Source organism: Podarcis melisellensis (genome assembly GCF_964234715.1).
Source record: "Podarcis melisellensis genome assembly, chromosome: 3".
NCBI lineage: Eukaryota > Metazoa > Chordata > Lepidosauria > Squamata > Lacertidae > Podarcis > Podarcis melisellensis.
Window position 1 is genome coordinate 71,031,923 of NC_138530.1, and position 26,908 is coordinate 71,058,830.

Consider the following 26,908-nt stretch of genomic DNA (forward strand, 5'->3'; position numbering starts at 1 on the left):
GGTGGAGGGAAGCATATAATAGAGATATCTACTTTTCCACTGTGACTCAGTGATTCAGGCTGTCAGAGGACTCAGAAACAGTTCTTCTTCACATGTATCTGTTTCTAATGTATTCTCGATACAGGAGGATGTCTTCTTTTCCCAATGGCTGCATGATGCCTTTGCCAGCCTGGATGTGAGCATGAAATATCTCAATAGATTTTCTTTCTACTTTAGGAGGCTGGACTTCATAAATGTTGTCTTGGGAGAAAGCAGAGATGTGTGTTCTGTGAAAAGTAAATTAAATAAAACTAGCGTTAAACTACAGAGAAACCATAAAAGAGGAGGTTAGGCATGAATTCTATATACATCACCATTGTAGGCTCAAAGGATTCCATGCCATTTTGCATTAGTAGGTAAGTTAAGTTGATAAGACAAGGGAGGGGGAAATCCTGAAATGCGATAATTTCTACTAGGATTTCTAGTAATAAGCACTTATGATCTATAAAATATAATATATTTTAAACTGCAGGTAGACTGTTTTATTGCAAAACATTGTTGAGGGTTTAATTGGTTGGTATCTTAGCAACAATGTGCTGCATCTAAGCAGAATGAAGAGTCACCTTTTGCCAATAAAAAATACAGCCCATGTTCTGTTTTATTATTAATCTGTCATCACCTGTACCGTATTTCTCCGTGTATAACGTGTCCCGTGTACAACACGGCCCCTATTTTGGGGGACTCCAAATTAAGCGAATGTGGGGAAATTGCCCAGAGTTGTTAAGCTTCTTTTTTGGGGGGGATTGCCGACACTCGCTCACCCGCCTGACCGCCACTGACAATCGCACGCCTCGCCGACAACAACACACGTCTGCCCGCTCACCTGTCTGTCACTAGGTTTCAATCTGAGAAGTTTTTTCTTTCTAAGAATCACACACAGCTTTATAAGCTCTAACTTCCAGAGATAGATTTTCTCTCCCTTCAAGGGATGGTGAAGAAAGGGGAAGCATTGTTGTGACAGTTTTCTAAAATACATTAGGTGGCAAACTGCATCTCTAATGGAGATAATTTTGCTATGGTTGATGGAGATTCTGCACATATTTAAAAACCATTAACTATTAAACGTTCTGGATCCAATGAATATTGATCAGCTTGCACAACAGGAAATTTGCACAGGAATTTTTTACATTGATGTAAAAGGTATCATTCTCCTTGGCCCTCCCACTGCCTTTGACAAAGGCGCTCCCACTCTTGCATAACTGCCTTCATGCTATGGAGCTCCACGATTCTGTCCTCAGCTGTCAATCCTTCTACCAAATCATTATTTCAATGTTTTCATAGGAGGAAACTCAGTTATTGGAGTGGTTTAACAGTCAATTCCTCTTTCCAAGCTCTGTGAAGGGAATAGGGGTCTACTAACAACTCTCAGCACTGTTAACAAACTACACTTCCCAGGATTTTTTTGGGAAAGCCATGAATGTTTAAATTGGTATGGCACTGGTTTAAATCTATAGTGCAGATGGGGCGCATGCCGAGGTCCCTCAAGAATCTGTTCTTAGCCCTCTGATTTACTTTCTATATATTTAATGTCCCTAGGTGAGATTATCAAATCCAAAGGTATCACCTGTATGTAGATGATACCTCCCTCTCTTTGATCTCTGAACTGTTTGCCTCACTCCAGTCCAGCTTCTCAAACTGCATCTCTGATATTTCTTCTTAAATATCATTTCAAACTCGGTATTTCTCATCTTTCCTCCCATACTTCCCTCTCCTCTTAAACTTTCCTTATGAATGTAGAAGTTTATTACCCACCCTGGTAATTAGCCATGCCTTTATCTTTTACTCCTTTCTCTCATGTGTTGCCAATGCTCAGGCCATTTTTAAGTTGTGTCACTTCTTTTACAATATGATTGTGAAAATAAAGCCCTTCCTCTCTGTTCCTTTAGCATAAACGTCTCTCTGGTCTTCTGCTATCTCACAGCTATCTAGTGCTCTGTTGTGAAAAACATTTACCTGTCTCGTCACTTAAATCTCTATAGTGGGTTTCTATCCACTCCCACATCCACCAAGAGTACCTTGTTCTTGCTTTCAAATCTCTGATGGCCTTGTCCTATTTTTATCTCTCTGCTTTTGTCTCAATAAATCGTCTGCGACCTTTCCTCTTTTTGTAAAGACTGTTCCCTTTATCCTTTGCTGTTCTGTATGCTAAGAAATGCCTCCCAGATCATCTGGACAATCGCATCTGTTACACCCTTCTAACCCACCCCCAAAACCCACCTTTTCCATGGCACTTTTAGCCCTAGTTCCCATGCCCTACTGCAACTGAGTCTGTAACTAAACTCAAATATGAAAACCCCCAGCACATTGCCTTCCTCTGTTGTTTCCACTGTACTAACTTTAGATTGTAAACTCTTTGGGGCAGGGAATTATCCTCCTGTATGCTGTAAAGCACCATTCACACTGATGGAACAATATAAGTAAATAACTATAACGTAAGAACTAGAGTGTCTGCAAAGAAGCCTCTGTGTACTGCATATGCCAGTGAAGACCTGTAAATTATGGTTATTGTTTCGCCCTTAAGCAAGGCATAGGCAAACTCGGCCCTCCAGATGTTTTGGGACTACAACTCCCACCATCGCTAGCTAACAGGACCAGTGGTCAGGGATGATGAGAGTTGTAGTCCCAAAACATCTGGAGGGCCGAGTTTGCCTATGCCTGCCCTAAGCCAATGTCCTATTTTTCTTACATACCACTTTGATTTTACCACTTGTCTTATATAATGCATATAAAGCAGCAGTCTCTGAAAATACAAAGCCTAACTAAAATATACAAATACCACTGTGAACTGTGAGAGTAAGAGAGAGAGAGAGAGAGAGAGAGAGAGAGAGAGAGAGAGAGAGAGAGAGAGAGAGAGAAGGGGATTTGGAAAAGGGGCACTGAAAGAGCATGAACCGAAAAATAAAAGACAGCAAGTACTTACAAGTTTATAACCCCGTCTAAGTGCTTACAACAAAGATGTTGGTGACTCTTGTCATGCTTGTGTTGACTGTGCCCCAATTGAACAAACCTATGAATAGAGGCAGAAAAATCACAATGGAAAAAGAACTTTCTGAAATAAGGAAAATAACATGTCTTTTGCGGCTATATAGGAGTCATACAGTTTGAAGTAAGGGACATCAAGTTCCATAAAGGGCAGCTGGAACATACACCACACTTTTTTCCTGACACTAATATTGTGGGTGAGTAATGCAGTAGCTCTGAATTTATTTATTTTTAAAAATCCACTTTTATCTAGGTACTTTGGAGGCCCTTCAAGGCATCTTTTCGTTATGAATCTCACTAAAAGCCTAATCAGTTTTAGTCATAGTGTGTTCCTGAGAAGCTCGGTTCAGCTGGCACTTTGCACATGGCCCAGACCTATGTGATTCCTTTAACTTCACTCAGTGAGTGCAAGACTTGTTGCAACAGCACATAAGTAGCAAACCCTGACATAGACTGGATTTTTTAACATATTGCTATTTTAACTGTTGTAAGCCATCTTGTGTAATACAATGCTTCTTAGATATAGAGAGACTATATTTTTACATAAAAATATAATTGCAGAGTTAGCAAAAGGGCACAAGAGCTGGTAGAGGCACCATCCCCCGCCTTTCCATGGATTATTATAGACGCCAAAGAAGCCACTGAGGCCTGCACTGTAGTAGTAAGATAGGTAAGACAGAAGAGGATGAACAAATTTGGTAGTGGATCCCTGCATCACCTCCCAGGCTTTAGTTTCAGTCTAGTCTTGTCCACCCCCCTGCAATGCAAGAATTTTTTGCTGTTCAACAGTGGAACAGTCTCCCTCCTTCCTTGGAGCTATTTAAGCAGAAGTTGGATGGTCATCTGTCATGGATGCTTTAGCTGAGATTCCTGCATTGCAGGGGGTTGGACTAGATGGCCCTTGGGGTCCCTCCCAAGTCTACAATTCTATGATTTTATGTGAGGCTCGAACCCATGACCTTGAGATTAAGAGTCTCATGCTCTAGCGAGTGTGCTATCCCAGGTTCCCAAGAGCCAGTGTTGGACTGAATCATAGGAAGCTGCTTTATACCAAGTCAGACCATTGGTTTGTGTAGCTCAATATTGTCCACACTGACTGGCAGGGGTTTCAGTCAGGATTACCCACTGTCCTACCTAGAGATACCAGATGTTGAAATCCAAAGCAGATGCTCTACAACTAAGCTAATAGGGCAGATGTGAGTTCAATTCTCCATGAAGCTGACCATGGGCTAGTCACAATCTCTCAGCCTAACCTAACTCACAGTATTGTTTGAAGATAAACTTGGGAGCAGAGGGAAATAATGTAAGCCACCTGGAGGCAGACCAGGATTTTTTTAAATTATGGGGCTGCTGTGCAGCTTGATAAATACTATATATAGATAACCAATGAGCATAATCCAGGCAAAAGGTAAGGACCTTTAAAGATCTTTTGGATTTCAATACATTGTGAACATTCCCAATGAAAAAAGTGGAATTTAAAATGTGCTTAATTTTGTCTGGAACATACACATTTACTATTCACTTTTAAAAAATTTGTTCCCTGCTAGCATCAGTGAGATAATCAGAAACACGTTACCTTGTGTATATGCCAAGATCATCTTCCGAAGGAGATTCTGAGAGGTTAATCCCATATATATCTTTTATAGGCTGTACTACATTCTGCAGCAAAACAAGAGAAATATTAGTGAGAATAAATCTTGGGTTTAAAATTTATTTAAACATTTATACCTGCCTCTTACAAATGCAAGGTGGCTTCCAGACAAAAAAAAAAGAATGAATAAAAAGACAATACTCAAGAGCAACATTTTTTCAGTTTTTCCGAAGTAAACAACTGCTACTTCATGATAGAGCTGAGAGCTACGTATCAGTATTAAACAAAATTATTCCACTAACAGGGAATTCTAAAAGCAGCGAGAAAATTTTATTTGCCAGTTTTGTGTCCTACTGAAGCATTTCCATCTTGGTACCTCACTATATCTAATGCAGCATCCTGTTCTTATGGTGTTCAACCCGATGTCTACTGAAACCCACAAGAGGACATGAGTGCACTAGAACTCTCCCCACTTGTAATTCCCAGTAACTGGCATTCAGAGGTATTCTTTGTCAGATACTGGAGATAGTACACCACCATGGCTAATAGCCATTGGTAATATGAACAGAAGGGACGCGGGTGACGCTGTGGGTTTAAACCACAGAGCCTAGGACTTGCCAATCAAAAGGTCGGCGGTTCGAATCCCTGCGACGGGGTGAGCTCCCGTTGTGAGGTCCCAGCTCCTGCCCACCTAGCAGTTCGAAAGCACGTCAAAGTGCAAGTAGATAAATAGGTACCGCTCCGGTGTTTCCGTGCGCTGCTCTGGTTCGCCAGAAGCGGCTTAGTCATGCTGGCCACATGACCCAGAAGCTGTACACCGGCTCCCTAGGCCAATAAAGCAAGATGAACGCCACAACCCCAGAGTCAGTCATGACTAGACCTAATGGTCAGGGGTCCCTTTACCTTTTTAATATGAACAGAGCTATTGACTGGTGGTAATGACTATTAGTGGTCATTACTATCATCTTGTAATAGTGAATTCCATAGTTTAAGTGTGAAGGAGTACGTCCTTCTCAATCTTCTAACATTTAAATGCATTGGTTGATCACATGTTCCAACGTTATAAGAGGGAAAGAAAAACTGCTCTCTGTCCACTTTCACCACACCATGCATCAGTTTTATACATCTCTATCATGTTCCCCTTTACTTGCATTTTCCTTAAAGAAAAAAAGCCCAAAATGTTATAATCTTTCCTCTCATAGGAGTTGCTCCTCAGTCATTCTGGTGGCCTTTTTCTGAACCTTTTACAGCTTTACAATGCTCTCTTTGAGATGCACAGTATTTGAAATGGGACTGCACCGTGGATTTTTATAAAGGCCTATTCCAACATTCCTCACAAAGCAGCCAATGAACAAAACAGCCAAACAATATATTTCTAATAAACCAATTATGAATTTGCTAATTTAATTTTATTTTCAATTCCATTTCTAACGATGCCAAACACAAGAACGGCATTTTTCACAGCCGCTGCACTCTAGACAGACATTTTCATTCAGCTATCCACCATGATCCCAAGATCTCATTCCAGTTTAGACCTCATTAGCTTTTATATAAAGTTAGAATTCTTTGCCTCCATGTGCATCACTTTACCCTTGATCACATTGAATTGCATTTGCTATTTTAATGCCTAGTCACTCTGTTTGGAGAGATCTTTTTGGAGCTCCCTTTTTGCTCATACTGCTCGAACTCAGGTTACCTGAATCTCTAAAGAGTGGTTCTCCATCCTGCAACATTTTGTTTTAGGTGTGCAAGGCACAAAAAAATATTGTGCTATCACACAGAATGGCAGTTGCATGAAAATTCTGAGGACTCTGAACTTAAAATGTGTATAGATATACAGTACTGCATTGTGTGGACTCATGTTAAATTTTTCACGTTCCTTTTAAGAAGCAAAACATTAAATAAAGCCTTCACAATACTATCATCGCCATGTATCTTTAGATGTTTTCGGGGCACATTATACAAAAGCATACTGTCATTTCTTTTCAGGTTCCTGATAATTGCACATTTATGAAATTAAGCTAGTATAAATTAGCTGCAATGCTACATTAGACTTCAATAGCAGATGTGTCAAAGTTACTTCATACTTTAATTTAACCTTGCCATCCATTTTTTTCTTTTAAATTACGGGAACAATTTTTGTTATCTCACAATGCCTCCTTTATTTTCCCGTAAATTCCCTGTGACTCATTTCCCCCCCCCCCCCGCCCCGTTGTTGAAATGTGTGAAGGGAGGACGGTGAGTTAGCTAGGCAACTGATCAAGGCAATTCACTGCCATGCTGTCAGAAAACCAGGTGCTTAAGTGGATAGGGAAAAGGTTAAAAATCATGCCAAGTCACCAGCCAAGACAACAGATGAAAAATACAGACAATGGATTGTCTAACTCTCAGGATGCCATGAAATTCTATAATCAAAAACCTATTTGGATCCCATCAAATAGCTTTTTAAACTAAAGGTTTCCTCCCATACATCCCACTAAATTACCTGGAAATAGCAGGGAGTAGTGTTGCCAATTTCGCTGTCTGCAGCCACCACCCCAAAACTGGCTCCAGAGGGCTGGATATACTTTTGGGTCCCATGCATGCAGAAGAAGTGTGTCTCATTTGTACAGCAGACTCTTTACATTCAACCCTTCTTATAAAAAACAACACTAAAATATCTAAAGGTACTTCACTTGGTACATCTCAAAACAAGATGTATATTAAACATCTCGTAAGATGTATATTAAACATGTAGTAAGACGACTAGTAAGTCCCTGAGCAGAATTTCAAGTTATGTGGATGGCAAATGTATGTGCCACAGGTTGTCCCACAGCAGACGTGTCCTCATCCCATGGATAATCTTGGGGAAGGGACAATGTGGGACACAATGAATGGGAGCTGGGGTAAACATGTGTGACCCTACGCTCCTCTCTTATATGATTACAACTGGGAATTTGTAAACATCTGAAAATAGCTTCTTTTGAATATCTGGAGCACATCATGCAAGATGTGAGTATAAAGGACAATCCTTTATTTATTTAATTTACATTTTACGAAGAACTCTTCATCAGGGGTCTAGTTAACACAAATAATGTTTTGTACATTGAGAACAAAGATAGTTTAGACTACAGTGCTTTCACATGGAAATATCAACATTAGACAACTGTTTTCCTTTATTTGAGAGGCTGATTGCAAAGAGATGAATTATATCACTGACAAGCCAACACAACAGAGAAACCAGGAATATAAAAGGTCAAGTTTGAGGGCCTTGAACTCTAGAGGCACAATTCAAAGACTTGAACTACTAGCGCCTGTCCAGTCATGTTTGAACTCGTGTTTCTGAGCAGCCACATCAACATCACAAAGTAAGCCTCTCCTGAAAGAGCCTCAAATAAGGTTTGTAGAGGGGCAATGAGGCCTGCTGCCCCCCCCAAGTACACCCCCAAAATGAACACAAACCATTGGACATTAGTTCTCTAACTTTTTGCTTAGGCCTCTGTGTCAAATATTGCTTATTATCACAGAAACAACCCATGGCAATGAAGGAAAAGCATACCTGGCAACTGATTGACTTTAGATAATAAGCACCTTCTTATAGGCATACCAAAAGACTTGGAAAATAATATCCATAAGTAAGTCATTCTTAGAAAAGTGATAATAGTAATTTTGTTTCACTATCATTAGACACAGTAATTATTAAACTTTATTCATGGCTATGATGAGCGAAGTCATTTACTTTCAGAGACTGCAAGGATGATCTCATTAACCAAGTTTACTTTGGAGTCACAAGAGATTGTAGACAAATTTCACGTGAATAGAAGAGCAAATGGGTTCTCCTGCCCCCTTCCTCCTATCACATTCCCACCACTACATCCCATGTCTTTCTTGAGGGTTCCCTGACCTTCAGGAAAGTTTTTTAGGGTGATACATCAGAGAAGAAAAAGAAGGAAAAGCCTATTGTGCAAGCAGCACTTTGCTCTTGGCAAAGTCTTTATAAAACCCACTCAACTCACTTAACTTATTCTCAGTAAATGTGCGTAGGACTGTAGCATTAGGTCAAATTAGGATTCAACAAATTAAATTCAATCAGACTTTCTTGCGCTAAATCTCCAAATGGAGTATAATGTTCCATTCAGTGGGTTAGGAAGGATTCAGACTGTTAAATTCCTCTACTATAAGGTAAACGTAAAGGGACTCCTGACCATTAGGTCCAGTCGTGGCCAACTCTGGGATTGCGGCGCTCCTCTCGCTCTATAGGCCAAGCGAACCGGCGTACAGCTTCCGGGTCATGTGGCCAGCATGACTAAGCCGCTTCTGGCGAACCAGAGCAGCGCATGGAAACGCCGTTTACCTTCCCGCCGGAGCGGTACCTATTTATCTACTTGCACTTTGACGTGCTTTCAAACAGGTAGGTTGGCAGGAGCAGGGACCAAGCAACAGGAGCTCACCCCATCAAGGGGATTCGAACCGCCAACCTTCTGATCGGCAAGTCCCAGGCTCTGTGGTTTAACCCACAGCGCCACCCACGTCCCATTCCTCTACTATGATTACCTACTAAACCCACAATGGCTTGGGTCCTGAAGGATTGCTTCTTCCTAATTCATCCTGCCCACATCTGAAAGGGCCTTGGGTGACCATGAAAGCCTTCTGGCATCTTGGCTCCTGGCATTACCCACATAACCGTTCAATAAATTAAACTGTTTTTCTTTATTTCATTTATATGACAAATTTGAAGGGAGACTTGGGAGGCCACAAAAAGTGTTTAGAGGGTTGCTTATGTCCCATAGGTTGCGGTTTAGCCACCTCCACTGTAAAGGATTCTGGGGGCAGCTCTAATCATGCTTAGGTCACAATATGAGAGAGCGAAACCTAGCATCACGAGCAGGATTACAAGATAAAGTGTCGTGCACCTGCTTGGGGAAACAAATGGTTTGGGCCAGCCTATGACCTTCCAAATTCATCAAGGTGCTCCAAACTACAGTAAATTTATCTAGAAACAAGAAAATTAACTTCAAGCAATGATCATGCAGGAAAACTGGCTGGAGCCATGGGCTTCCCCACAAATGTCACAGCAGAGCAAGTGGCATCATCATCTGCGTTCTTCCTATCACTTGCCTGCTGTGTTCATTCCCTTGTGCAATATTTAAAATCCAGATTCTGCTGCTATAAAATTGCTAATCTGTTTTGGTGTTATTGTTTTTACAGATCTTCATTAACATCCCCAGATACTGAAATATTATAATGGTACTGAAGTCTGCACAGGAGTGTCATCTGGAAAGATTAGTGTTCGTATTTGAAAGAGCTCTATTAAGCCATATTTCTGTATTAAGCCAATCCTCTATTAACACATCTTTCACTCCTAGCTGAATTACCTAGTTTAATTTAAACAACTAATACAAATCAACACTATAACTCAGCTTTAAAACTAATATATTACCTTGCTCCCTTAAAAAAGAGTTAAGAGAGAAGTTTTAAACTGCTTTAAGAACTACATCTGCCTCCAAGCTTCCACATATTTGTTTTACAGGTATTTTTTTTAAAGTGTCTTCTTTTTAAAAGTATATAGTACCTTCTCTTACTGCTGAGTGAGGAAAGCCCCTAACATGTAGAGAGAGATGTTCATTTTAGTAAGCCTTAAACACAAATCAAACACAACACTGGAACAAATATGCTGTGTAAAGAAAGAGATGTGCTGATATTGTCCCTTTGCGGGTTAGCACACTTCCTTACTTCTGTTGTTTTGGCATTATCTCCCGTATCTGTCATTTTCACTGGCGTTGAACGCTGAGATGCAGCCCCCTCATCTTCTTTATCAGTTCCAGAATCATCCTCCGAACTGCTAGACACGGCCTCCTCGCTGGGTGGTGGTGGAGCACTAGCAGCCGTTTTGCGCTGAAGCACCGTTTCTTCTCTATTGCTCTTGTTCCTAAACAAAATTGGAATTTATTACACATAATGATATCTCAAGAAAGAGGCAGTTCAATTTTATCACCATTCCCTTCAAGAGACAGAAGTGAAAGGGCAAGGAGAGAGAAAGCCTCTTCTTTTCTCATGTATGAAAGTCCAAATGGTTTCTTTAAGAGATTGGGAATGGGATGCAAGATCAAGTGTTCCCTCCTCCCTTCAGCAAATTCTGCCTCCCCATCCTTAGCCACAGTTAAGCATTATGAGTGCAAATGTTGTTGTCATCACTGACCCTAACAGAAAACAATATATCCAGGTCTTGGTTAAGGCTATTAGAATAAATTTTAAAAAGAGAGGAGGGGGTCTGAAGGGAAGGGGGCGACCTTTCAAAACATGCACCTTGCAGTCCACCTTTGTCATAAGCACAGATAAAGAAACCAGGAGCATCGTGTCTCCACCAACTCTCAGTCATATCACAATGCTGCTATGAAAAATGCTCTATGGACTCCTCTGCTATATATGTTACTTTCCATTTATGTCACAGGCCTTTGGGTTCTCTAATTATCTGTTATTAAGTACGGTAGTATTCAACAGTCATATTCAGAGTAGGCCCAATGAAATCAATGGAATGAAGTAAATGGGTCCTGTTGGTTTTAAAGGATCTACCCTATTTCAGTCCAATGGGTTGTATCCAATGAAGTTGTCCCATTAGTACAAGCATTTCTTTATCTCTCTCTTATCTTTCCATGCACCCCCAAATCTGATCAAGAGAGTTGGGGGAAAACCCTGGAAAAGATGGAAGGCTGGGTGAGCAGATCAAGAAGAGAAGAGGTAGTGGAAGTCCTTGCACTGACAGAACTCCACTGGATACAAACCACTAATTTGAAATTGATTGCTGTAAGTATTTAAATCAATGGACTTCAATGGATCTAACTCTGAGTAACACTAGATATTATCCACTGTTCTCAACTATAACCACAGTTTATTCTGTCCCCGAACGCTTGGGTCTTCCTGTCATTTTGACTAGGACACTGACTAAGGCATCTTAAACTAAGGTGCAAAAACATTAGAATATAAGCACCTAATTAAAATAGCTTTAATGTTCTCCCTAACGTTATTAGGGAGAACTCTGCAAGCAAACCCAGTACGAAGGTGGCTTTCAAAAAGCTTTGCTAGAAGCACTGTGTCACTTTTTAATACCTCTAGTCCAGTCATAGAAAACTATAAATTGCCAAATAGTGAAGTAGCTTAATGGCTCCAAACCAGGTTCAGAACATTTTGACATTTTGAGTTTTTGAAAATATGGATCAAAAGCAACAATTTGGAGTCTTTGAGCTATTTCAAGGAAAAGAATGTGATTGATCTATTATATTGTTCAGGTACAAATGTTCACTTTAGGATTCCCAGCACAGATAGCCTTATTGATCTCTTGCATACATTTAAGTAATTTCTTTCTTAGAAATATAAAGCTTTTGTGTTCTGAGCAAATGGATTTTTACAGCCTGATGAGAAGAATGAAGAAATAAAAATCTACACTCAATGCTCTTAAAAAAAAAAAGACCAAAGACCTCAGTATCCAGTCAGAAGAACAAGTTGTCCTATAGGTTGAACCATGCAAATAGTCAGATACAAAGGAAAATTATTTCATAAATTAATACAAGTGCAAAGATGTCTCAGCACAGCATTCAAATCTGTGACTTGAACTGCACTGGTAACACGAAACTTCAAATACACTACTGCTATAACTGCTTTTCTTGCAGAAATAGATCACACTGGCAGCTTCTGCTTCTTTATCTGTGGAAAACAGCTGTGGCATATGAAGATGTCCTCCTAGCTATGTCAGGGCTGCTGCTCATTGAGACTAAGATAGGGCAGGGTGGCAGTGAGAGTGGGGGAAGCACCAAGTTGGAGGTGGCATTGGACGCAGGTGCATATGCCTGTGTCCACTGATGCCAGCCTAGTTCTCTCTTGTTCTCATCCAGCCCCAGCTTGATCCTAGCCCTGACGAGTGGCACTGCCACTGTGGCCAGCAAGGCAGGGCTGTAGCGATGTCTTACTGGTGGAAATTGACATTTAGGTCCATTTGTATGCAATAAACCACTCCCTAGAATCTAACTAAAATTACATCAAAACTTTAATTAAAATTAAGAGCAATTAAAATTACTAAGGAAACAAGAAGGGTATCGGAACTGGCTTTTCTTTGCATTCAGAGAAAGGGAGGAGGGGTGGAGCGCAGCAACTCATTGCAATTTACCTTTTGTACAGGGAATCTCAGCTGTTTGTAGATAGATGACCAACTATATGTAAATAAGGCAAACAAGATTTTTTTGGGGGGGGGGGTCTTTCCTCCCTCACTCCAAACCATCCTTTGTAAAACTAATATAGTGTCTATAAATTATACACACGCAAAAAACATTTACTGGTTTGACACAAGAAGGTTAAACTATGGATATCATTGTATTAAGCCCCATATTAGTTAATATTAGGTACTAAATGAGTAAATAAAAAGCATTTCTGCATTCAATTCTTGATTTTCTTCTTACCCCAAAACGGATTTTCCAGTTTCATCAGGTTTACGTACAGTAAATGGGCTGGGATCAATGCCAACATTCTTGGGCATAAAATCTCTGAAGGGTACAAAGAATAAAGAATCAAATATAACAAGTTAACAGAGCAATCCAAACCTTAGATAGGCGGGGAGGGGGGTGACAGAAAGGTCTGTTTCTGCAGCCCTGTTGCTATTACTGGCCAGAGCATAAAATGGGGGCGGGGGGCAAAAACTTGCTTCATGCTTTACCAGCCAGGATAGTGATTAGGCCTGAAGCCATAAATTGATAGCTGTGGGATTGCTCAACCCCTTCTCTGGAAAACCTCATTTCAGGGAAGTCTGCCAGTAGTACTTCTGCCTGCCCACACTTTTGGCAGACAGAACTAGGTCGACACCAGCAGTGACACTAGTAATTTTATACATTTTAAAACTGGTGCTCCTCTATCTAAGCAGATACACATGTCAAAAGCTTCAGAATCACATCTTTATTGCAGATTCGTCCATCATATGAAAGATACGAGTTCTTCTGTATTGAATGCCATTTTAAGGCTATGTAAGGAAAGTTTTTCTAAAAGAATTCAATTCAGTTTCATTTGTAAAATGGAAAGGCTGAATCAAAATTCTATTATCTTGAAAAATAAAACATACATACCGGATTGAATTTGTCATTGCCAAGCAAAAAGTGTCATCAAAACTGCTGAGTTCATAGGGTCGAAAAAATTCATTATGAATGTCAATCTCTTCATCATGGTTATGAAATTTCTTCACTATTAGCTTCCTTCTGTTTTCAGCAACAGACATTGCTAAAAAAGAAATGCAGGCAAAGTGAATCTCTTAAATACAGTATCATCTATTGCTAAGGGGACTCTTTCCCCCTGGAGCCCTCAGAACATCCTCCCTGAGCCTCTGGAGCAGCGTTTTCAAGATGAGTGGGGGACAGCAAGAGGTCTCAGGGGAAATCATCTTCTCCCCCATTCCTCTAGTGGAGTGTGGGCAGAATGCCATCCATGTATAGTTTGAATACAACCCAGTGTATTAAAAACTACTAATTTTCTATAGAAGAATGGCCATGTGTAGTACCAGTAAATACCTCCATGTGTGTTTTCAGCAGATCTCTTGGTCCTTAAGTTAACAGGTACATTATTTCACTTTTCTATTTTTATTCTAGTAATTGTGTCCAATTAATGTTACTATTATGTAAGCAAATTGTGTTCATATTGAAAAATAAAGGAAAAACACACTTTCTTGTATGTATAACTGACCTTCATCATAAGGCATTGGCAAGCATTCCAGGACACCTGGAGTCCACCAGAAAGTGTAGCTTTAAGTATGGAACAAAAACAATAGTTTTAAAAATCCAGTGAGTTATATCCAAAAGTTCTCCCATTCCATCAAATGCTCCAACCCTTTCTCCCTTATACAAGGAACAACCTCTTATAACACCTGAATCATGCCTCTTCTTCCTTCCTACAAATCCCTTCTCAAAGCGCATTTGCCCATGCAGTATTTAGGAAACCCTCTAGTTCCTGCGCCTTGCTGTAAGTAAGCCTGAGCATGTCCAACAGAAAGAAGCATGCTCTTTTCCTGATTCCACCTCTGCTTCCACTTGCTGTTTCCCTTTGTTAAATTTTAGACTATCAACCCTCCATAAGATGGTGTAAGCTAGAATACACATTGACAGAGCAAAAGAAACAACAGGCGCATCCGTACTAGATCAAACCAACAGTCTATCTAGTTCCGGATCCTGCTTCCCACAGAGGCCAACCAAAAGTCTATGGGAAGTCCACAGAAGGACATGAGGGCAATAGCTGTGGTCCCATAAGCAACTGGTATTCACATGCATGTGTCTCTGCTACCCAAGAAAATACATAGCCAGCAGCCATTAATTGGCTTATCCTCTGTTAACGTGTCTAATCCAGCTGTCAAAGTCAGTGGCCATCATTGTATCTTGGAGTAGGCAGTTACACAGCTTTAACTACATGCTATGTGAAGATGTATTTCCTTTTGTCAGTTTTATGATATCCTTTTGGAGCTGGGGCAACCAGAATTGTGAAGAAGAGAAGAAGAAGAGTTTGGATTTGATATCCCGCCTTTCACTCCCTTTAAGGAGTCTCAAAGCGGCTAACATTCTCCTTTCCCTTCCTCCCCCACAACAAACACTCTGTGAGGTGAGTGGGGCTGAGAGACTTCAGAGAAGTGTGACTGGCCCAAGGTCACCCAGCAGCTGCATGTGGAGGAGCGGAGACGCGAACCCGGTTCCCCAGATTACGAGTCTACTGCTCCTAACCACTACACCACACATTGTGAACAGTACTCCTATGCAGTTGCAAATACCAGCAGTTTTGATCCCTTTCCTAATGATTCACCAAGACTGAATTCTCCTTTTTCACAGTTGTCAACATATACTAGGGAGCATTTTAATCAAGCTCTTCACTCTGACTCCAATATCTCGTTCCTAGTTAGATAACATTAACTCAGATCCCTATCTGCATATCTTTAAGAGGTAGGATTTTTTGCCCCAATATGCATCATATTATACTTTACAGGAAATTGATCTGCTATTTTATTGCCCGCTCACCCAGTTTGCTTTTGGAGATCTTTGCAATCCCTATTACTACCCTGAGTTATTAGTGCTATCAGCAAACTTGACTACTTTGCTACTGACCATTAACTCCAAATAACTTATGAATATTGGGGGACTCCACTTTTTACATCCCTAAACTATGAGAATTGCCTGGTTATAATTACATTTTAATTATAATTAACTACATCATAAAATCAAACTTATGTTATGTTAGAAATTATTATAGTTGCCCAATTTAAACATTTCCAACCATAATCTCTTCTTGAGACATAGAACACAGAATTAGAGTTTATTGATAGCCATGTGTGCTTTTGGAGCTCTTTCTGCTATAACCAGCAATGGAAATGCTAGTCACACACAAGGGAATATGGATTGTGGTCCATGTGTCTATTGCTCTACACATAACGAAATTGACTTCAACATCCTGCTGTTTGTTTGACTGAGGAATAATTTGGTCTGGTAACCTAGGTGTGAAAAGATAAAAAACCCTTCTTGGCTAGAAGAGTTTATAGTCTCAGCCGTGTAACTGCACTTTTATGAAGAATTTTCTGGAGTCTGCAAGGGCAGCATGGCTATATTGATCTGCACAATCAATATATATTGGTCTCAAAAGCCCAAACACAGTTGGAGCTAAAAAGTCAAGACCTACAAATTTAATAGCAGTTTAAAAAGATGAAGAATCAAATATAATAGCCAGAAACTTTGCAATGTCATACAGTGCTTTAAACCCTTGTAGACTCAGTATGACTAAGGTTTTAGCAAATGGAGGTTACGCCTTATGTTTAAATTTGTTTTTTTATTATTAAGAATTACATGACAAGCATAGTGGCAATATTTTAATTTTTTTAATGTAGAAAACACAACTGAAGATGGGCCAGTAGCCTGTAACTGAGATCATTTTCTTACAAGATGTAATAGTAACTTATAGTTACTATTGCTTGTTACAAGATGTAATAGTAACATAAATGTTGAGGATAAAGGGAACCCATGTTATCAAATGAGACTACAAATCTAACTTAGAACTTAACCTTTGGGGTCATGTGGAACAAGATTTAACTGTTTATTGAAAGCAGGGAACAACACTAAAGACAGCAAATCCTTCCAGAACACAAATTGGCACAATGATTCATCTTACTATGAAATATGGGGTTAAGTTGATTCAGCACCCTGCTAACCGTATCCTATATAGATGTGGAGATGGTGAACAGAAGAACACTACTCATTCATTTTTATTTACATTGTCAACTTTACAAATCTGACAACCTAAAGTGGGGCACAACAGATTGTCTCCTATACTACCCTTCCATGACTGGAAAGAGCCCTTCAATTGAAAAGGAGTATTTGATCTAGCAGGAGCCTCTGCTAACGGAAGAGGAGGGTGAAGGTGATTTTCACCAGTTCTTCCTTCTTCTTTTGTACTATGGGAGAGGGTAGAGGTGTACAGATGGTTTGGTATATGGTCACACTTCTCCTGAAAGACCAAGTCATGGACTCTGTGCAGTCTATGGAAGCACAGATGGTGGTGATGACTAAGAGCATCTTTTATCAGCTTACGCTGATACTCCAGCTGCAACTCTATCTAGAAGCAGTGGACCCTGCCTCAGTTATTCATGCTCTTGTCACATCCATACAAGACTACTAATGTGCTTTACATAAGACTCTGAAGACACTTTGGAAGCTTCAGCTGGTACAGAATGCAGCCATCCAGATGCTTGTGGATACCCAGCTCTACCTCTCTTTTAAATCAGAACCAGTGAGGGCGGTGAAGGTCCTGTGTGAGTGTCTGGAGGCGGTTGGAGGATGGAGGTGGCTAACAGATTGAGGTTGAATCCTGACAAGACAGAAGTACTGTTTCTGGGGGACAGGAGGCGGGCAGGTGTGGAGGATTCCCTGGTCCTGAATGGGGTAACTGTGCCCCTGAAGGACCAGGTGCGCAGCCTGGGAGTCATTTTGGACTCACAGCTGTCCATGGAGGCACAGGTTAATTCTGTGTCCAGGGCAGCTGTCTACCAGCTCCATCTGGTACGTAGGCTGAGACCCTACCTGCCTGCGGACTGTCTCGCCAGAGTGGTGCATGCTCCTGTTATCTCCCGCTTGGACTACTGCAATGCACTCTACGTGGGGCTACCTTTGAAGGTGACTCGGAAACTACAACTAATCCAGAATGCGGCAGCTAGAGTGGTGACTGGGAGCGGCCGCCGAGACCATATAACACCAGTCTTGAAAGACCTACATTGGCTCCCAGTGTGTTTCCGAGCACAATTCAAAGTGTTGGTGCTGACCTTTAAAGCCCTAAACGGCCTCGGTCCAGTATACCTGAAGGAGCGTCTCCACCCCCATCATTCTGCCCGGACGCTGAGGTCCAGCGCTGAGGGCCTTCTGGCGGTTCCCTCATTGCGAGAAGCAAAGCTACAGGGAACCAGGCAGAGGGCCTTCTCGGTAGTGGCGCCCGCCCTGTGGAACACCCTTCCAGCAGATGTCAAAGTGATAAACAACTACCTGACATTCAGAAGACATCTTAAGGCAGCCCTGTTCAGGGAAGTTTTTAACGTGTGATATTTTACTGTATTTTTGGTTTTATGGAAGCCGCCCAGAGTGGCTGGGGAGGCCCAGCCAGATGGGCAGGGTATAAATAATATATTATTATTATTATTATTATTATTATTATTATTATTACTAAGCATTCAGATAATGCTATAAAAATTCTGTATCAGCTCCATTGGTGAGACACTCACATTTGGGTGCAATTGAAATTGCTGGTATTGTTCTTTAAAGCATAAACGGTTCAGTTTACTTGAAGAACTACCTGAACCAGTATGAATGGGTCTGGGCCTTGAGAAGGGCCACATAAACCCTTCTTGCACGTATACTATCAATGGCTATTAGGTCATTGACAGTGATGGTCCCATATCTATGGAACACCAAAAGGAGATACAGCTGACTTGTTCTCTGATTGTTTTAGATTAGACTTTGAAGACCTTTTAATTTCAATCTGCTTTTGGTTAAAACAACAGGCCAAATATTTTTTTAAAACTATTACTATTCTTGTAACATATTTTTTATTGGTCTGGATTAGAAACTGTTGTATGTTGCTGTTTTAGCTTAAAATATTGCACTACTTGGTTTTAGAATTATTTTATGGTACTGATTATATCGCCCTAATTTTGGGGGGAAGCTAACAAGAAGAGTGCCATGAAATACCTTCTCCTTGCCTGGATAAGAGTCATTGTGTCTTTCTGGTGCAAGTAAAAATCAGTAGGGAGATCACAGAGGTGAGGCTTCCCTTCTTCTGGTTGAAATACTCCCAGAAACAAGTTAATTGAATCTTGCCTGTCAGCATCTGGAAGAAATGAGTAACAATTGAGAGCCATACATATATTTATGTGTGATACATGGTTAATCCAGGGGTGGGCTGAAAGGAACAACACCAAGAACACCAATTTATCACCCTACTGCCACATGGCAAACTGGGGGTGACCATTTCAGGAGTCACAGTTTGACCCTCTCAAAATGTCTTTTTGGAGAGGGGAGCTTTGCCTTTGTAAGCAGTGGTTGGTACGGCTACTGGCACTGAAAAGTATTAATATATTCAAAAGGAAGAAGAAAAAATGTAAATGGTAAGACCCCCAACATGTACTGCAATTGCAAATCTCCATCTCCTTCCCCTCTCTAATCATTTCACTCCACTCCTTTTTGTTTTGGGAACTTGCCTTGAAATGTTCCTCCATGTTTGGGCAAACTTCCAAAACATTATCCATAAAATTAACAGAGAGCATATGATATACAAGGATAACTTGCAGGTTTATCAAAATAAACACAGCTTTAGAATGCAACTGAAAAAAACCGAATACAAGCAAAGTAACAGGGAAGTAACACTGAAGCTACCTTAAGAATCAACGTTGTCTGTTAAATGTGAAAATAACTGAAGTAACTTTTATGAACAAACTAATACAACAAAGCTGGGCCTTGAAAAATTGTAGTTTGTAGTTTTATTAAAAGATGAAGCACTGATGGAAACATTAACTGTTTTCCCTTTAGCCATGCTGAAAGTGTGCACTGCAATTAAGAAAATCCTGTACAGATTCTTTTCTAAATTATTTTTGTACCTACGTGTGCTCTAGCACATTTTTTGTATGCCGTCTGTGGAAAGACATATAACCAGGAGCTAATGAGCCAAAGTAATTGAGTTAGCTTAAACACTTCATTGCCCTCACTCGGCAAAAAATCTAAAGGGCCAGAATTAGTACGACTAGGACTGTAGTGCACCATGATTAACTGGATAGAGTAATCAGATTACTTTCCTATATATCAATTAAAGGGAAGTTGACTGTCCAGTCCTGTTTCTGGATAAATAGCCTGTTTTAGATTCCAGAAACAAGAAATGTGGCAACATTAATGCTGAAGTCTGTAGTGGGTCATTACCCTTCCTAGACAGATCAGATATACTGCTTTACAATGGTTCTTCCAATAATCTTGACTACATAACGTGGAAAGAAATCAGTGGCTTATAATGCCTGACAAACTAATGTTTGTCCTCTGTTGCCTGTTTGAAAAGGGATTAGAAGGACACACTTTTATACCTATACCTATAATAGAAATAACAGTATGTCTGGTTCTAAACGTTTTAACCGCAGCACTCAAGATTAGATTGAGTGCTGCTTGGCAATTCCAATTCAGTCAAGCAGTGAAGAAAGTTACCTGCCTATGTGACCTTATTTCGCTTATATTTATGTTATTTTTGTCTGCTTCTCTACAGAAAAATAAGTTTATTTAAGAAGGATTCTGTCTAAACACTTACCATTCTTGCACTCAAATTTCTCAGAATAGATCACTTGGCTGCATACATTTGGGCTTTATGTTCATATTAGCAAGGTAATCTTCCCCGTGGTTTGGTGTTCCTTAACAACTGCAGTGGCAGTTATGAAGTAAATGGCCCTTGCTAGAATATTATAATGCTACTATTTGACTGAGTGCTTTACTCCAAGCCATGAACGATTTCCACTAAGACACGGGGTGTTTTAGATATTTTACAGCCTATATGGGAGCTGGAAAACAGACCCTTGATGGCTGCTTGAACACTACCATTCTGCTCACTGAGAGAAGGTAGATTTTGTCCAGGGTTACACTGTCATGCCTGACAGCAATTACAGTGTCCAACCCTTAAGGTTTAACTCTGAAGCTGTCCTACTGAATTTAAAGTTGAGCCTGACCCAAATACCTTTCAGGCTGTCAACATGTTATTTTGACCCAGTTTCATTTTCATCATAAAAATTCAATAGCACCATGTAGCCAGTTGTTTAAAAAATCTGTGTTTTTAAAAAAATAATTCTCACTTTATCAAGAATGACAAATGTTGGAAATCTCAGAGAAAGAATTCAAGTTACCTGAAAAAGCATTACTATAGTATCTTGAAAGAGTTTGCATAATATCTTTAGAATGCTGGGTCCAAGGTGCTATTTTTCTGTAGGTTTTTACTCGATGAACAAGTTGAGATCCACCATACTGAAGTGACAATGTATCTCCATGATCTTCATACAATTCTTCAAATAATCTAAAGCAGAGAGAACAACATGGTTAAGAATTCCAACAAGATGAATTTTTACAACAGTATGCCAGTGATTATTTCTATTTTATTTTTACTATCTTTCACCTAGAAAAATGTTTAAGTGTAAACATCCATACTTATCTAAAATGATGTGACAAAACAGAAATTAGAAAAGTATCAATAACAAAAAACATATATGCTCCATTTCTATTAACAGTTGTAGGGAAAAAACTACTATTTTAATAATAATGATAATTTCTAAAATGTCTTACCTAACGGCATCTGTGTCAAACAGCAGATTGGGTTTGTCAATCAAGCCTAAGGAATAAAGCTGATAGGCCAAAGCACATTTCCCAACCATAAATTGGGCTGTGTTCGTGCGATCCAGACAGTCAACACAATTTGTTCGAAGAACTCCAGTCTGAAAAAATAAGTGCAGGGACATATAATTAGTTTCAAGTCCATTAGTAAATATCAAATTATTCTTTAGGGCATAACAGTAATTTTTGCCACCAAATCATCTATACTAATAGAACTTAATTAAGGTTGCACATGTGGTTCACTGGTGCAGATTCTCACATTTGCAAACCCATGGAAGTCTTTTAGGTACACTGAAAACTCACTCAAAGTGTACGGAACTGTTTGTGCACATAGTTCAGGTTTTTAAATTATTCTCTTGTTAATTTATAATACATAGAAACCAATGTAAATGCCCCATAAACAGAAGGAGCTTTCATTTAAGGAAGCAGAGTTGCACATCTTCCCACCAGTGCAACTCTCTTTCTCTTTACAAGCATCTGAGTGGGATGCAACTGAACAGATTTTTCATGGAATCATAGAATTGTAGAGCTGGAAAGGACCATGAGGATCATCATCCAACGCCCTGCAATGCTAGAATCTTGCCCAACATGGGGCTTGAACCCACGACTCTTAGATGAAGAGTCTCATGCTCTACCGACTGAGCTATCTCGGGTTCCTCAGTTCCACAATTCATGGCAGGTTTCTCATGTTTGGTTTTATGCAAGCATCTTGAACAAATGTATTTTTTTAACCATATCCACAGTATGAGATAAGTGAAACCTTTTTCGGAGTCATATTGCTTTGATAATAAGATTAATACAGTGATTTCTCATTCTTACATAATACTACTTTAAATTTGAAGTATTGGATATCATTTAAAAAAAACTGCTTTCAACTAAAAGTATTTGGGGGGAAACCATATGTTTATAGAAGAAGAAGAAGAAGAAGAAGAAGAAGAAGAAGAAGAAGAAGAGGAGGAGGAGGAGGAGTTTGGATTTGATATCCCGCCTTTCACTCCCTTTAAGGAGTCTCAAAGCGGCTAACATTCTCCTTTCCCTTCCTCCCCCACAATAAACACTCTGGGAGGTGAGTGGGGCTGAGAGACTTCAAAGAAGTGTGACTGGCCCAAGGTCACCCAGCAGCTGCATGTGGAGGAGCGGAGACGCGAACCCGGTCCCCCAGATTATGAGACTACCGCTTTTAACCACTACACCGCACTGGCACCCTATAGAGACATCAAGTGTGTGCTTGCACATCTATAGCACATTGAAAAGTTGTGCAGCAATTCTGCTTCATACAGAAAAATGTGTGCGTTTTAGCTATGAATATGTAGAAGCGTAAACATTAACAGAAAACATTCTTGGAACTGAAATTATGGATATTATCTTGTACAGTGGTACCTCAGGTTAAGAACTTAATTCGTTCCGGAGGTCTGTTCTTAACCTGAAACTCTTCTTAACCTGAGACACCACTTTAGCTAATGGAGCCTCCCACTGCTGCTGCACCGCTGCTGCACGATTTCTGTTCGTGTCCTGAAGTAAATTTCTTAACCCGAGGTACTATTTCTGGGTTAGCAGAGTCTGTAACCTGAAGCGTCTGTAACCCGACGCACCACTGTTACAGGTTACAGACACTTCAGGTTACATACTCCATTAAAATACCTGTAAACGGCCAGTGGGAACCACAATTCCTCCCAGCTCATTCCACCTGTAAGACAGAACATTGTGTGTTACAAAGCATTTATTCTATAAGAATTATCATCAATCTGCCCTCAGTCAGTAAAGACATAACCCTGGGAGATAATCCTATAGACATTTACAACTCTGGAGCTTAATGCTTGGGGAGATAATTCTAGGAATCTGAAGCTCTGCTCTAGCAAGGAAATCTGAAGCGGCTACAGTAAACATCAACCAGAAATTACCCTGCATTTTGGAAAGGGGGTGAAATGTAATGCATAGTTCTACAAACACTGAAAAAGGTCGAAGTGCAGACTTGGAAAATTCAATTTAGAAACAAATAGTGTATGCTTAGCCTTCAGTCAAGCTCAGTATAGGTTAGTTTTGGTTTAAAGTGCAGCTTATAAACTTAAGTGTACAAGTAGGCCTCAGTTCTTTTACAGAAATGCGTAAACAGAAAATGTTATCCTACAACCAGGGCACTTGGTATTATGGCACAGAGGAAAGGGAAAATGCTACTAATCCTGTTTGAACCTTGTATGGGAAGCCAAGGCTGATATTACAGTACTAAAAGGCCCAATTTGGGTAGGAAGTTTCGTTCTTTTGAAGAAAGCAGTTCACTCAAGAGAATTGTTACTAACACTTCACCTGAAGGAAGTACTTTCCACATAGTTAATTTCCATTAGCATATAAATTACGCTGAATGCTTTGTAATGGAATAGACATTCAGGTCTCAAGACAAATGGTTCCCCAAGAACAGGTTTCATTACATCCCAACACAAATGAATTGCCTGTAAATATTAAAAAATACCCTTTAATATTAATGGCTTATACACCATTGAATAATACATAAAAATATATTAACAAGTTGAATCAAGCAATTGTATGTGGTAGATCAATAACTGTGTAAGCAGTCTCAAATTAATTTGTAAATTGTAATGAAAAATCACGCATTACAAGTACAGTCTTTTTTGTTACACACATTTAAGATTTGTATTTTGCCTCTTATGCTACAGTATCTGCTACATGAAGAATAAATCATCTTAGTGACTACTACTCGGAGCCAATTGAAACAAATAAGAAATGAGCAACAGCAAAACTGTGTTAATGTGTATAGCAACATTAATTTTGATAAAATATACAGAAACCAGTTTTGTATTGGGAAGATGTAGCCTATCAAATCACCCAAGAAATAAACCATGTGAGGCAGAACTTGCTACATGATAAAATACCGTTTGCATTCCCTATATAATTCCTAGCAGGGATAAAGAGCCTGTGGCCCTCCAGATGTTGCTTGGCAACAACTCCTATCAACCCCGACCACTGACTATGCTGGGTGGGGCTGATGGACACTGGAGTTCAAAAACACTTGGAGGGCCACAAGTTTACAGCCATGGTTTACAGTAACTGATCATTAGATACTGTATGGTTTACAGTAACTGATCATTAGATTCTATTGATGGTATTGCAATTTGTGAACCAATGGTTTTAATCTTGTGAACCGCCCTGAGATCTTCAGATGAAGAGTAGTATATAAATTGTAACAACAGCAACAAATTGTTTCTGTGTAAATACTTCTTTACTGAAAAAGGAGGAGGAAATTATCTTTCAACAGTCAATTGCTGTTTTTCTCTAAAGCAGCTTGAGGAGAGCTCCTTTTCAGGAGCTGGGCTGCAAGATTTAATTCAAATTTCTCTTCTCCTTCCATGTGATGTTTTATTAATAAATGAATAATTAAGGAAGTCCTCTGTCTAGCTAGAAATGACAAACTATCACATGTAACAAAGGTAGGTAGTTTCAAATAGCACACTGACAGTGCCATAGATTTAAAAACAATTGACCAGGGAAATAATAAAAATTATCCCCCTGGAATAATCAGAACTCTTCAACCATGAATCAAAGCTAGTTAGTCACACTTAAGTGGCATTTAATGGAACAAATAAGTTCCAAATAATTTTTCTCATTGTTTTCCATGGGACTTAAGCATGATGAGCTTTCTTTGGACTGGAACTTTAGTATCCTGGTGGACTTCACAAAATTGGCATTAGTGAAACCTAGGTGACTTCAGAGACAATCCACAGCATACAAGAGCACTGTGTTTTAACAAATATTGCTATAAGACTTCAACTAACAGCACTCAGTACTCAACTGGCTTTTGAGTTTAGAGCGGGCAAGATAGCTGCCAAGATTTAAAAATCACCCAGAGAAACCCAGTGTACATGATAAACTACTGCATGTATTCCCTAATTAGTTCATACTAATTATTCATTAGGAACTTGGGGCAAGGTTCAAAAGCACAGGATACAGCAGCTATGACAAGCATCATCATCACCATTTAATTTGTATACCGCCTTTCTATCTTACAATACTCAAGGCGGTTTACTAGCTGAAGAAACAAAGAATGTACACCTTATAACAATCTAATGCAATACAAAAATGTGACAATAAAACATAGCTTTAAAATAAGCAATCTACATCAAATAAAGTAACATCCAACAAGCAGGTCAGGATCTGGTCTGTGCATGGCTTGAAAACTATTTGGAAACCATGTGCATGCTGCTTTGAGTTCCATGGAAGAAAGGTGGGTTATAGTTGTAATGAATAAACACAATAATGAGATTTGAACTTTTGGCTTACTATACTAAAAAAGGACCATGAAATTGGTGTTCTTGAATCAGCCAGAAAAGCTTAGCTGACTTCTGCTTACAAATAACCTTCAATTAATGTTTCTTAGAACTGTTTATCATCTCCCAGGAAAGCAAGAAAGTATAAAATTAAAGGTATAGATTTGCTGACAACACAAATAATAAAACACTATTGTATGACAAACAAAGAGATTGATTACCCCTTGTTGTTATGAAATATATGGAGTATACTTTTCTATTTGATCTACATCGGTAATAAATGAATATGGATTTCAAACTACCTTTTAGAAATCTTTTAAAATAATTATACACAAGAGAGCATTCTCCCATATACATACTTCTCATCTGGGCGCAAGACACTGCAGTAGGAAGCAGGGCGATTTACAAAGAAGCCAGTTCTCTTCACTACATTCTCTGCAATAACGCTCAGCCTGTCAAGGACGTTACACAGTTTGCTAGATGGAAATGAAAGCAAAAACACTGAAGACATGTTTGTATTTACCCTCGTGGAAGAACAACTAACAACAACAAAAAATCACTTCAATAAACTCCAGCCTCTTCTGCACTCTGCATGCATTGTATCCCTAAGCAATGTTAACCAAAGTTTAAAAAGAAGATAGCAACACACTATCAATAAAAGCATAACCTGTTAACTACTTCCATTTCTCTGTGGCAAAATCATTTTCATAGAAAAGGGATGGGGAACTGGTAACTCTCATCAGCCACAGACACCATGGCAGGAGTTGGTGCAACAACATCTGGAGGGCCAGAGATTTCCCATTCCTGTTACAGCATCTCCAGAAGAAGGGATCACAAACAATCGAACAACTCTGTTAGTTTTACACATGTAAAACTACTCACAATCCATTTGGGACTATCTGATACAGTTGGAATTTTGAGAAAGTGCTGTGGGCAACAGCTACAAAATGGCTGCCACGGGGAGCAGGGTATAACACGATATAGCTACCACGGGACAAAACACTAAAGGGGGGATAAGCTGAAATACTTGCACAGATTGAACATTTGTAATAGCACAATGTTGAATTCCACTCATGAAGTGTTTTAAAGTCTAAGCAAAAAGCCTCTGAAATGCAGAGCTGGCTGGCTTGATT

At 39.7% G+C, this 26,908-nt stretch overlaps 1 protein-coding gene across 2 annotated transcripts in view; it reads right to left on the bottom strand.

Annotated features, from left to right (window-relative positions):
• The window catches only part of FIG4 (FIG4 phosphoinositide 5-phosphatase), a 60,364-nt gene continuing 33,456 nt past the window's right edge, over nt 1-26,908 (bottom strand). For both annotated transcript variants that reach the window (XM_081905513.1, XM_081905512.1), the window contains exons 12-23: nt 26,135-26,251; nt 23,137-23,182; nt 21,448-21,596; nt 21,015-21,181; nt 18,832-18,970; nt 14,309-14,367; nt 13,699-13,849; nt 13,042-13,125; nt 10,325-10,520; nt 4,598-4,680; nt 2,960-3,046; nt 1-266 (exon numbers count right to left, since the gene is read on the bottom strand). In XM_081905513.1, coding sequence (XP_081761639.1) covers nt 89-266; nt 2,960-3,046; nt 4,598-4,680; nt 10,325-10,520; nt 13,042-13,125; nt 13,699-13,849; nt 14,309-14,367; nt 18,832-18,970; nt 21,015-21,181; nt 21,448-21,596; nt 23,137-23,182; nt 26,135-26,251 — 1,456 coding nt within the window. In that variant the 3' untranslated portion in view covers nt 1-88. The remainder of the gene's footprint in view (nt 267-2,959; nt 3,047-4,597; nt 4,681-10,324; nt 10,521-13,041; nt 13,126-13,698; nt 13,850-14,308; nt 14,368-18,831; nt 18,971-21,014; nt 21,182-21,447; nt 21,597-23,136; nt 23,183-26,134; nt 26,252-26,908) is intronic.